General features: G+C 29.4%; 1 protein-coding gene across 1 annotated transcript; it reads left to right on the top strand.

Moving 5' to 3' along the window:
* The first annotated feature begins 9,604 nt into the window (after window positions 1-9,604).
* On the top strand, window positions 9,605-10,535 carry LOC135924710 (uncharacterized). The gene has a single exon (XM_065459811.1). The coding sequence runs from the start codon at window positions 9,618-9,620 to the stop codon at window positions 10,425-10,427; it is 810 nt and encodes a 269-aa protein (XP_065315883.1). The 5' UTR covers window positions 9,605-9,617; the 3' UTR covers window positions 10,428-10,535.
* Window positions 10,536-14,297: the final 3,762 nt, after the last annotated feature.

Here is a 14,297-nt window from a genome sequence, read left to right on the forward strand (position 1 = left end):
TCCCTTTATGGGCTGTGGCACGCCTATAAACACACAAATAAACAACAATATATATATATTTTAAAAAAAATGTCACGGTATATATACTTTGGAACAAACATGGACGATATATAACGGGGTTGCATGATCAACTAAATTGCTATAACAGTTTTATAAAATTTTATAAAGTCCTTCGATTTTATTTGGTTAATTTAATAATATCATGATTACCTTAAATATTTCAAAAAAAATAGCTAATTCCAATGTGAATGATCATTTGTGATAGTGAATATAACTATGGGAAACACCCCACTCGAAAGGGACAATCGTTATTTCATCAACATTATTTTGGTTTTGTCGGTGATAATAAAATCTTTGTCAAATCATCTGCTTCGTTTTTTACTTCGATCTTTCTTTGTCTGCGATATTCATTCGTAATAAAGAATGTTCATTGCCTAAATTCATCATTGGTGGCACGGTGGTATTCCTTTGTGGAGTTTTGGGATAACGAAGACGTTATTATTATAAGACGAATGTTTCAAAAAGCCTGTTTCTGGCAAGATGTAAAAAGTGGCAACGTAGAGGAATGTAGCTCCCTGAATGACGTGGCATATCGTAAAGGGATTGGATCTCTATTTATCTACACTGACGTTATACATTGTAATCGGGTGGTAGTAATTGCTCTGGAAGGTGGAATGGTGGAGTAAACGATAAGTCATGAGCATTGGTTTGATAAAAATTTTACTTAAAAATTTTAACCAAAATTTTTATGAATAGAGATCTAGTGGTTATTTGTATGAACAAAGTTATTATAATACTTTTTGAAAAAAATTTATTATAATATTTAAAAAAACTTATAATATATTTTACAAAAAAAAAATTATGGTCTGATGTATTAATGTATACTATTTGCGGTGCATACATTATAACAAAAATTAAACCTATTTCTCCCATGTGCTTCAATTTTCTCAATAATATTATCACAATATCCCTTGGTGTGATCGCCAAGTGAAACAAATAACATATCACTCTAAATCAATCACGCGAATCCCCCAATAAAAATAAGTGAGGAAAAATTTTGCCATCCTAAAACTAAAAGAAAAAAAACAAAACTTTCTATTACTCTAATAAAAGATAAACATCTTTTCATTACATTAAAAAAAAACTTTCTATTATAATCTAATAAAAGATAAACATCTTTTCATTAAATTAAAAAAAACTTTCTATTAATCTAATGAAAGATAAAAACATCCTTTCATTACTTTGAAAACAAAACTTTATTTAATACCAGATAACTTAACACAATTTTTCCTTACACAAAAAAAAACTTGCTATTCATTTAATAACGGACAATATACACACATGTTTTCATTACTTTAAAATCAAACTTTATTTAATACAAGACAACATTAACACAAATCTTCATTTGACAAAACAGACAAAGACATTCCTTAACGAACCAAACTGAAGAAAACTTTCCATATCATTACCATGTTGATAAATTTATTAAACCCGTCTATATTGACCTATTTTTAATATGACCAATATATTCAGAAACCGATTTTATTAAACTCGTCTAATAGAACTATGATTATAACTGCAAATGACCAACAACCTGTCTATATTGAACTATTTTCAATATGACTAAATATATTCGGAAACCGAACCCATATGAACCCCAAACAAATAAGACGCTTCTTATTTATCCCAATCTCATATGATCGTGATGACGAACCACGGTCACCCCTGTTATTAACAAAATTTCACTTAATTTCGAACCCCGGTTCAATATGACCCGACCCTTTTCCCATTTGGTTGCCCGATTGTCGAACAATCGGGCCCAAACCTTTTGTCCCACGGCAAACCGTACCCCTAATTTTACTTCCATTGAGGTAATAGTCTTCTTCTTTGGTTTTAAGAAGTCCAAAGGACCCCGTGTTCGCCTACCTAAAAATAACTCGACAGGCGTAACTCCCTCTCGATTACGAGAATTGAGGTAATATAATTGAGACATGTAAGCCTCCTCTTTATGGGCTCCAGCCTTTTTGATCCAATTTTTAACAATGGCTACCATCCTCTCAGCCTGTCCATTCGAGCTGGGATGATATGGTGGAGCTAGAATGTGTTTTGTCTGTGACTCAACACAAAACTGTTTAAAATCTTCGCTGACAAAGGCGGGACCCCCGTCAGACACTATTTTGTCCGGAAAACCGAACCGAGCATATAATTCTCTTAATTTTTTCACAACAATTTTTGTGGTGTATCCATGTACTAATGCATATTCTATCCATTTAGAATATGAGTCTACCACTAAAAAATATGTCTTTTTATCAAGATCAAAGAAATCGATGTGGATACGTTCCCAAGGTTTCTTTGATTTAGGCCAAACCTGCCCTACCTCTTTACGGGGCATAGGAGCACATGCATTACAAGGAACGCATTTCCTGGTAATCCGTTCAATATCTTTGCCCATACCAGGCCACCATACATATTCTCGAGCCCAAGACTTCATCTTGTCTCGACCTTGATGACCGGCGTGCAATAATTTCATAATTTTACTCCGTAATTTATAAGGAATTACGGCCCTGTTTCCCCTCATAATACAATCATCAACAATTGATAATTCTTTCTGTATTTTTTTATATGCATCATATTTGTTTTTCCAAGGTTTATCTCCTGTTAGACTTAATTTTATCTGACCTAGCACTTTGTCATTCACAGTATTGGCTTTCAAATCCTCCCAATTGGTAGGACCCCCTTTTAAAATATAAGACAGAGAACGCACTAAGGCCTTCTCTCTATCACTTATACTACTATTTATTTCCGGGTCTGCACAGTCAGAACCCAACCTGGACAAAATATCCGGCAAATGATTCTCTTTGCCCCGACGATATCTAACTTCCACGTTAAAACTTCCCACTAATAACAACCAACGTTGTAACCGGGGAGATAGCATTAACTCCCTATTATCCTTTCGGAATAGGTGGATTAATGGCTTATGGTCAGTAAAAATTTCAAATTTTTTACCAATCAAATATTCACGGCATTTCGTCAAACCGAAAATCACGGCCAAGGCCTCCTGTTCAATCACCGAATATCTCGTTTCGACATCCCTAAAAACTCGGGAAAAAAAAGGATGGGTCTTTCCACAGCATCAATTACATGTAATAAGGCTCCTCCAACACCTTTGTTGGAGGCATCAACCGCTAAAATAATTTCTAAATCATTGTTGAAACAGACTAAAATTGGCTCTTCCCCAATTTTTCCCTTTAAAATTTCAAATGCTTCTTGTTGCTCTACTTTCCAATCGAAATGAACGCCTTTTTTTAATAACTCATATAACGGGGCAGCTACCTTCGCAAAATCCTCTATAAAACGATGATAGTAATTTACCATACCCAAAAAGGACTGCACTTCAGCCTTATTATTGGGCTGCTTTAAATTTAATATATTTTTCAAATTTTTTTGCAATGGCTTCACCTCAATCCCATTTATTTGATGGCCTAAATATTCGACCTCCATTACACCCAAAAGGCTTTTCTCTTTGCTGGCTCTCAAGCCTTTACCCTGAATTCTTTTAAAAACTTCCTCCAGACGATGGTTATGCTGCTCAGGCGTTATCCCTGTAATTAGCACATCATCCATGTAATAAAATACACCCTCTAGTCCCTGGAAAACGGACGCCATGGTTCGCTGAAAAATAGGCGCTGACACACTTAACCCAAATGGTAATCTACAAAAAGCGAACAGCCCTTTGGGAGTCGTGATCGTCAATAATTTACGAATCTCCTCCCTCAAAGGTAATTGTAAATAGGCGGACGAAAAATCAACCTTTGAAAAATATTTCGCTCCCTTCAACTGGGCCAAAATTTCCTCAATTCGGGGTAAAGGATATTTAACCTCTACTACCCATCGATTAACGGTTACTCTGAAATCAGCACAGAGTCTCAATTTACCATTTGATTTCTTAACCGGTACCAACGGGGTTGCCCATACACTATATTCCACTGGAACAATGATACCATCTTTAACCCATTGATCCAATTCTTCGTCAATTTCCTTTTTCCATTCAAAAGGGACTCGACGACACGCTAGGAAAATAGGTGCAAATCCTTCCCTTAATTTTATATCTACTTGATAATCATTAAGACAACCTAATTTGTCTTCGAAAATTATTTCATACTTCTTCATTAAACGAGATATATTTTCACTCATTTTATGTAATTCAGGAATACCAATAGCCACCACTGGGGTTTTATCAATGCTAATGTTGTTTTCAACCATTAATTCCGTGGACTTTACATACCAATCAGAATTATGGGTTGAATCATTTTGTTTTATGGTTAAATCCTTCCCTTCTATTTCACAGATATTTTTTAGAGCGTTATAAGCAATATTTTGGTCCTTCGGGTTAATTATGACCGAACCATTATGTAGGGCAAAAATATTCCAATAATTACTGAAAGGACCTAACTGAACAATCCAATCCCACCCCATGATGGTTTCCACATCTTTCTTTACTACCCATAAATCTAGGAAAAATGTGGTATCATGAAGAATTACGCCCAATTTAGTTTTTCCCAAAACTATTATCTCAGACCCATCAAATTGTCTGACGCACATAGATTCTTTCTCAAGCTTACCTTTAGGCCAATACTTAAAATAATTTCTTCGAGACATTATAGAAATGCTAGCCCCTGTGTCGAACAACATGTCAATATCCCTAGAGTCAACTCTTACGATAACTCTTGGACAAGGACGAGGTTCGACTAATCTTTCAGTCATTAAAATATCATATGTTTTAATTGACGGATCAATATTAATCTCATCTGAAACATCAGTTTCATGAGAATTCTCATTTGAACATAAATTCAACTCGGAATTTAGTGGTTCCTTAACAATATTCATATTGTTTTTTTTTATATAACTGGGATATTTTTCCCATCTGAAAATATTCATATTCCTTTCATCGGAATATTTAACAATACCCAAAGGATATTTCTCCCATTTAAATTCATTAGAATCTTTATTATTTTTATCATCATAATTTAAAAAATTTCGGTTATTATCATGGTTATTTACATTATTATTTTTTTTCCATCCCGATCTCCTACCTACTATATGATTACATTTGCAATCATATAGTCAATTTTTGATACAGTTTATGGCTACATGTCCCGGTTTGTTACATTTAAAACACAAACGGGATTTGCCATAATTCGGTCGTAAAACATCAAATTTATTCGTGTTAGTACCAGAAATTTTTCTAACATTAAAATTTTCTGATGCCAATCTCTTTAACGGAAAACCTTCACGAAAATTTTGTTCTTTGACTACGCAGGTCTCTACCTTGTGACCCACATACCCACAACGGGTACATTTCAAATCTTCAAAAATTTTCTTATGACCTGAAAAGCCATTTTTTTCAATGGAAATATTTTTTCCATCTGTCCACGTCGGACCACGCACTTGGCCTTTATTACTATTACTATTAGCCATAACCAACGTATTCATATCCTGATATATAATCTTAATCATGTCTTTTAATTCTTTCAATTCCTGGAGGATAACTATAGATCTCTCCACACTATCCAAACGATCATCGTTATTATCTTTCATCATTTCCACCTTTTCAGGTCTGCCGTTCTTGATTTCATTTAAAATTCCATTTAAACTACTTTCCAAGACCGAAATCTTTTTCCAACAATCAGCCGACACCGGAGTGTCTATTTTCCAATTACCATATACTCTAGTCGCGCCCAGAGTACATTTTCCAAACAAAAATTTTATTGTAATATATAACACGTACAGTAGAACCAACAATAAAATTGTCACTACGGCATTATTTACATCAAATTTATCAACCATTTGATACAAACTTTGATAAGTAATACTCGGATACTCCGAAATTTTATCAAATACGCTAGGCTCAATATCAAAATTAAATATAAAGCCCATCTCATTATATGAAAAATTTATATTACCTTAAAACGGCCTTGTTCAATTTTTAAAAAATTTAAACAAAAATGTGATTGCGTTGTGTTCTGAGGTGAGATACAAAATATAAAATAAAATATTTTTTCTTTACCTTGAAATACCGAATAACCCTGGAATCTAAACAATCCTGGTGGTCTCGGTCACCAATGACAAAAAACCGCAAATAACGAGGAAACAAGAGGTTCAAATGTTAATTATATCCGAAAAATTACTAAAACGAAATTCTAATATAAGAACCAACTCAGAATGAAAACTATCAATTAATGAACTAAATTAAAACTTATAAATTAAATGCCACGCGAACTAATTTTTGGATTTATATCTTTATTAAATAAAAATATTCATCAATTTACAAGGGTCAAAAATTAAAATCGCAAAAATATTATTATAATTTCAAAAGGTTTTATTCAATAAAAAAAAGGTTATCAACAATTGAAAAGTCACAAAAATCAAAAATTAATAAAATTTTAAAAGTGATAAAAATTAAAAAAAGTGATTTTCTTTTTTCACAAAAATATGATATCTGGTAATTTCTAATATTTGAAAAATGACTGACATTTTTCTAACTAAATACAAAACATAGATAAAAATATGATTGACACTTCTATTAAAATAAGTATCGTTTACGACAATGACTATAAAAATCCGTTAAAATTTTTTTTTAAATTATAATAAATAATTGATTGGACTTGGGAAATATAAGAAAATGATATAATAAAGAGCTTAGGGTGTGTCCTCATTCGACTTATTATTAAACAGCTAGCTATTTACTTTCTACCAAGCAGCCTAAAAAGAAATAAAAAACAAATCAAAAATTTTAAAAAAACGAGAAAATAAAAATGCCACCAAATTACTAAAACAATCAAAATAGGACGTCTTCTTTCAAAAGCTGTTTAGTCTCAGCTTAATAAATAAAGTCAGAGGCTGAAATAAATGTGAATTGTTATGACTTTATAGTTATTACGATAATTTTTATTTATTACTATTCCAGGAGAATAATTCCTGATATTCACACAAAATATTGGAAGGAGTTCCGTAAACATTATATTTATACTTATTTGTGTGTATTTTAATTTTTTTTTAAAGTAATTCAAAACCTGTATTAAGGTAAGTGGGTAGCCATCTGAGCCATTATATTTTTTTTTGTTTGGTTCCAAGCTTATAGGGATTATATAGTATAGAAATACAAATGCGAATAATGTTTGGACATCAAACTCATTTAAAAATAGCCAAAAAATTTTCTCCAGTAGCGGTTACAAAAGTAGTAACAATTTAGTTCACGAATGCTAGATTCTACTTGGCCAACATGTAAACTAGAACAAGGTGCACTAACCTACAAAAAAAAAGGGCTGAAACTTCCTAAACTTGTTCATTTAGCTAGGTTAAAGTGAATCGATCGCTAACCACAACCTTATATGTTATGATCGCTCAAAAAAAAACAAAATTGAAAAATAAAAACTAACCTAATATATAAACAAGAGGCCTGTAATGGGCGGGTTAAAAAACTTAAACATTGGGCGTATAGGTGAATAGGTTAAAATTATTTTTCAAAAAAATGAGCAGACGGGTGTATTAAAAATTTTTCAGGACAAAATGAAAAGAACCAGCTTGAGTTAAACAAGATTTTTAAATGACGAGCTAGTATTTTTTAAAAAACCATAGGCGAGCTGGTCAAAAAATTTGAAAATATTAGGTTGGCAAGGCTTTTAGGTTAAAACTTGTTACAGATCTCGAATATAAGCATTTTTATAAAAATTCTGAAATTTCTAACTGTTTCTTTTTTAGATGATTCCTTAAGGTCGATAATGCTAGTTTATATATATTTTTCATTATCGCATTGTCTGGGTTATAATCGAATTATTGGGTTATCTGAAGCTAACAAGATGGATTATATGGGGTATGATTTATATAAATATATGAAAAACATACATATATCAAAAAAAAAATTTTGTCCTCGATCTTCTATTTTCTTTATACCATTTACCACATTCTTTATTCCTTCATAGCTGGCTTTTTGTCCACGATTACGTGGTAACTTCCTTAAGATCTTCGGTACCTTTTTTATTCAATTTTTTTGTCCCTACCCTATGCACATCAACATCACTGCCACAGTTCATACTTACTTTTTTCCCCAAATTATGCCCATCATCTTTTTTTTTTTTGCTTAAGTATTTTATCTATTATATTAAATTTCTGAATCTTCTTAACTAAGTAGTAGCATTAACTTCAGTTATTAATTTATCTACCCGGTTACAAAATTTATTTAATATTTTGATTTCCAATTTATCCGACTCCATTCTAGTTTTAATTCAACTTGAATTTTCCTTTACACTCCAACCAATTTTTTAAAATATAATCAAGAATTTTTCACCCTCTTTTATACTCTTTCTTTTTAATTTCTCATCTTTAATTTTCACCCCCTTTCAAATTTCCTATGATTTCTTTATTTTCAACCTTTTTAAACTATTAATTTTTGGTTGGGAGATATCTAACTTAGGTTAAATAAATTTCAGTGAGAATTTGAAAATGTTCAATCAGGATTCGCCTTAAGATTGATTTATAACTGTTGTGTTTAACAGTACTATAAACAATGAAAAAGTGTTATTATATGTTTTCTTTTTTGTTTAAACTCAAAACAATATTATACTTTATTTTGTTTTACCCTAATCGTCATTATAGACAAAGCTTGTTTTTATATTTTATTCACTTAAAACTGGTTCTATGCAGTTTCAAGACTGGCCATTACATGGAAAAAAATATTTTAGCAATATGCCAATAGATTTTTTTATTGTTGATTTGTTGGAAAATGTTTAGTATATAAGGACCCCCTAAAAAGTATTATAAGTCCTTAAATAATTTTTTTTTTCACTCCTTATGTAACTATTAATTTATTCTATATTATTTTAATGTATTTTATTTGGATTGTACTTTTTAGGAAGCGATTATTCTCAACTAAATAAAATTCTCTATTTTACTATATAACCGTGCATGAATATGAGGTGGTTTATTTTATTCTAAACGACCTGCGTCTGGATTTGGGTACAATGACAAAAATGCCCGCTAAGTCCGATCCAATAGTCCCATTCTTCGCCAATCCCGGACCACTCAACTCAGTCGATCTCTCCCCTTCCCCGATGGTTGGACTCGACTGTCAAACTATTACATTGAAAGATTTTTCACCCTGAAAATTACTTTGAGAAAGCTCAAACATGATTTTTGATCAATTTTACTTAAAATTAAAAAAATTTTTTATAAGAAATCTACAATAAGTAATTCTTTTATGACTTTTATTCAGAAAAATCTTTCGTGATAAAATCACAAATTAAATAAAAATCTTCAATTTTGTACTTCTTAAAATAAATCTTCAATTTTGTGATTTTCAAACAAATATTTTTTTTTTTAACATCAAGCACGATTTTCTATTATATATTATCCAAAGATAAATTTTTTGATTTGTCTGCATTCAAAATCTTTTACAATGAAATCACAAAATTTTAAAAAAAACATTTTGATATATTGCTTTTTTATATTTGAAAAATAAAAATACTTTAATATGACTATTTGTCGACTGAGATAACGGTTAGCACTTTCCATAAATTTATTAACCATTTTAAAATTCGGCTTTAAATACGTGAGAAAAAATGGAAGATATTGATGCATTTACAAAGAATATGGAATATTTGAATAAAAACAAATGTAGTAAAGATTTTTCTCTTACTAAAGTTTTTGAGAACGTTTTAAATGGAACGATAATTTCAAATGTCAAAAAATATAATGTTATCCCATCAACATCAATGAATAATCTATTTGATAACCCTCAGAATCAGACTATAATTGATATTGAACCTGGAATCCAAAAAAATAAACATATATTTAGTTTTTTAACCATATCCATAAAAGAGAGACTAATTATCTCAATGTGCCTTTTATGTTTTTCTATTTTATTATTTTTCCTGTCTTGTATGTATATCCCACTTTTAATATTGAAAGCTCGTAAATTTGCTTTATTATATTCTTTAAGCTCATTTAGTGGATGTCTAAGTATTATCATTCTAACCAATGGGCTTAAAAGCAAATCAAATTGTATCAATATTAATCCTTTGACTCTTGTTCATATGAAATTCTATTTAAATAAAGGATACAAATTATTATCACAATCTGATGATAATCAACAAACCTTGCCTATAAATTCCACACCTACTGAAAACCTAAATAATTCTAAAAGCTTTAATGTAATATTTATTATATATATAATAACCTCTTTATGTACTATATATTCAGCAGTTTGGCTTAAAAGCACATTATTAACCATCATTTTTTGTATCATACAATTTATTAGCCTTATTTTATATGTTATCAATATCATACCTGGCGGAAATCATGGGCTATATATGTTGCGTAAAATGTTTACATACACTTTTAAAAAAACATTTAACAAAATTATATCTTGACATATTTGAAAATATATATTTCAATTATTCAAAAAAATAACCATTCATTTATAATTTTAATATATGCATAATAACTTATTGATAATTTTTTAAAATGCAATTTTTAATATGATGTTTTATAATTTTGAAATTATAAATCCAAACTATATTTCTTTTAATATTTTAATAAATATAAGAATATGGTTTATTTGAATTTTTATAGTAATAAATAGATTAAAATATTTCAATCACCATCACTTTTATTAATCTTATTGAATACCTCTTTAAACTATAAGCCTTGAAAAAATAAAATTCATCTTCAAAAAAGCTAGTTACTATATAATTTTAGGTAGTTACTTCAATTTTTTTTATATGCATTCCATTCAATATACTCAAATTTTAATTTTGTCATTCAAATAATGAATTGGTTATATTCCTAGACACTTTTTTGAAATATTATCAGATTGAGAATTTTTAATATTTCTAAAATTAGCTCACTCTATTTTTTTCTAAAAGATAAATACTTGTTTTCATGAACTTCCATAATATTTTATTTTACTATTGATAAAAAGCTAATGGTTTTAATCAGGGTTGTGTATTTTATCAGTTAAAATGATTTGGTCATTTTACCAGTCAAATATAGCTAAATTCAAATAAGTGTTTTTTAAGACAATATTAACTTTATTTTAGAAATAGCTAAATTAATCTATAATATTTTTTAATCATTTTCATTCAATAACTAATATTTGCTGTTCTGATATAAATTCAATATCATTTTCTTTAACATTTTTTAATCAATTTTCTTGTTGAGATTCAATTGGTTTCTGTTTTAGTAAAAATATTAACCCAAATTGACCAATTTCTTTCTGAAAAAGAAATTGTTAGTAAAGTGTCACTTCTATTAATGGGCATGGTGAGCAAAGCCCATTCCCTTAACTTAAGGCAGGAACCTAATTGTTTCTTATGGAAGTTACTGCTTTCCACATAATTTGCTATTAAACTAGATTTATATCTGAAATTTGTGATATCACATAAAATATTTTGCTCACCACTTTGTAAAATGCATAATTCTTGTATTATAAGCACATACTTCATGAACATTTATAGTATGCTCCCCTTTCATTTTTTTCTTCTGATTTTTTAGTCTTGTCTTGTCCTTCACTGGGGAAACACACAATTAAGGCGTATCCAATGCAGTGAATTTGCATCCACTGTTTGGCAGTAATTTATCCTACTGTCAGGGCCCATTTAATAAAAAAGGAATGATGGTACCTCTCGTAGATAAGTTAGGATCCACTGAAAGATAGTAGTAAAGAATAAGTAGGGAAAAAAAGTAAATGGGAGATATTAATGTTATTGATATGAAAAAAAAAATATATATTTTGTTTATTTATTTATATAATTTTTTTATATTTATTTTATTTTTTTATATATTATTATTTGTTTATATTTTGTTTATTTATTTATATAATTTTTTTATATTTATTTTATTTTTTTATATATTATTATTTGTTTATATATTTATTTTTTTAGATTATGGTGGCTTGGTTTAGCCATTCTTTTAATTGTTTTTTGTCTTGAGAGATATTAATTAGGAAAAGGCTGTTGACATCATTCTTTAATAAAATAGTAGTTTTAAAATATTCATTTTATAATTTTTTGATTTGTGTTTTAAAGCTTTAGTAATTGTACTAGTATGTAGAGGTGGGCGCGGGTCTAATTTTTTATTCACGGCCCTCCCGCTCACGGTGGCAATAAAAAAATTCACGCCCTTTCACGCTTACCACTAAAAAATTCCCGACCCGCCCGCTCACGACAAGCAATATTTTGATTCACGCCCGAAAATTCACGATGTTTTTAAATTTTTCAAAACTATTGCTATAATTTCACACTTTTTTGAAATCATTCTATTTATTTCTCTAATTTCATAATCCATATTAATAACATACAATCTATAAATCGAAATTTATTTAGAAAAAGAAGAATGTCCATCTTTTTTTATTTCAATTGTGTACGCCTTTCCTCTAATAAGAGATTGGCTACAGAAAATAACCTTTCACTAGAAGCCGAACTTGCAGCTGACAAAATTTTACTCGATAATTTTCTCAAAAAAGGAAATGAATATTCCTGCTTCCAAAACTTCAAAATATTGTCTTGTTATTTATCTTATATAAATCTTTTAAGTTCATCCTCACAGCTTTCATCGGTGATGTTGATGCTTCATCAGAATCATCTAGAAATTCTCTAAATTTTTTATTTAGAATATACTGTGATTTATGAGTGTAGGATGAATTAGGAAAGTGATAGTTAGTATTGGCCATTTAGAATATACGGTTTTTTAGTTTAGGATAAGTTAGGAAAGTTATAAATGATAGTTGGCATTGACTTATGCATATCATCTAATTCATTTTTAAGATTGTTTTATATATATCATTTTCTTTTTTTATTAATTCGGATCTAGAATTAAGCCTACCTTATGTAGTGGCTGCATAATAATCTTTTAAAAGAAATCTTGTTCTGTATTTTAAGGTTTTGCTTATTTTTGTATCACGTTCAGAAGGTTAACAAAATTTTATTAATTTTTGTTTGCATAGACAAACTTCATTTATTGTGGGATGAGAATCTGCTCTCAGATTATCCGAGCATTCTTTAAATATTGATAAAAATTTTATCTAACTCGCGTATGATGCTGTATCAATTGTGGCTAATCTATTTAATTATTGCTTACTAAACAAGTACACCTGTATTTAAGAAACTCTGTATCATGATATACAGAGTTCCATCTAGTTATTTTGCTATAAGCTGTAGATTGTTTGAAATATTGTACTATTTTTTTACACCATTTATATTTATGGCTATTTCAATTAAACAATTGTCAAAAATATAATGCCTAATATATTTAGTATATGGCATATACATGCAAGCATTTCGTCATCTTTGAATGCACTTATAAGATTTGCTCCGTTATCACTCACAACACATTTATTTAAGTATTTTCTACTTCTGTATATTCTCCTAAAATTGAATTGATTACACTATTATTTTGACGTGTTTTTCATCCATTGCCCTTGTGGCCAAAACAAATGTTTTTAATTTAAAATCCTTAATGATAATATGTCCTAGAATGGTTAAAAAACTTAGATTTTTATAGTCATCCGTCCAAATATCAGTGATTATGGACAAGTAATTATTATTAATAATGCTTTTAATTTTAAATTTTATTTAATGGTATATTTTTGGACATGAGAATTTTCCTGTTAACAACTTTTATATTTTGTTGTTTATATGTAACACCAACATTTATCTCTTGGCCTAATTTGTAAAATCCTTCACTTTCTGTTGCATTTAAAGATTGAAGATCTTTATAAATAAAATATAACTGACTTTTCTGTAAAAAGTTTAAGCAAAAATTGCAAATTATTTATAAAAAAAACAATTTAAAAAATTAAAATTTCCGTGATTCACGGGAAATTTATGTTCATGCCCGATCACGCCCGGGGCAAATTTTGGGAAGGCCTGTCACGCCTTTGAATTCAAAATTTATTCACACTCACGCCCGCCTAATTTCATGGCCCGCACCCACCTCTACTAGTATGGTTATGTCTTAGGGTGTGACAAAATAATTCTATTTTTCTATAATTTAATGAAATGTTTAATGGAAGTATGTGACAAAGTTGCCAAAGATTTGTGTTAGATATAATAATGGGATTTTTAATATTTAGAATATTTCTAAGGCATTTATTAATAAAAATTTGGGCTTTATTTAGGCTTGATAAAGTTCCCAAAGATTTGTGTTAGATATAATAATGGGATATTTAATATTTAGAATATTTCTAAGGCGTTTATTAATAAAAATTTAGGGGTTATTTAGGTTTGATTTGATGTTATCCC

This window comes from Gordionus sp. m RMFG-2023, chromosome 2 (assembly GCF_954871325.1).
Source record: "Gordionus sp. m RMFG-2023 chromosome 2, tfGorSpeb1-WG-v2, whole genome shotgun sequence".
Classification (NCBI taxonomy): domain Eukaryota; kingdom Metazoa; phylum Nematomorpha; class Gordioida; order Chordodea; family Parachordodidae; genus Gordionus; species Gordionus sp. m RMFG-2023.

Bases quoted from the DNA above. Each gene is read 5' to 3' on its own strand.
- LOC135924710 (XM_065459811.1), top strand. From the start codon at position 9,618: ATGGAAGATATTGATGCATTTACAAAGAATATGGAATATTTGAATAAA.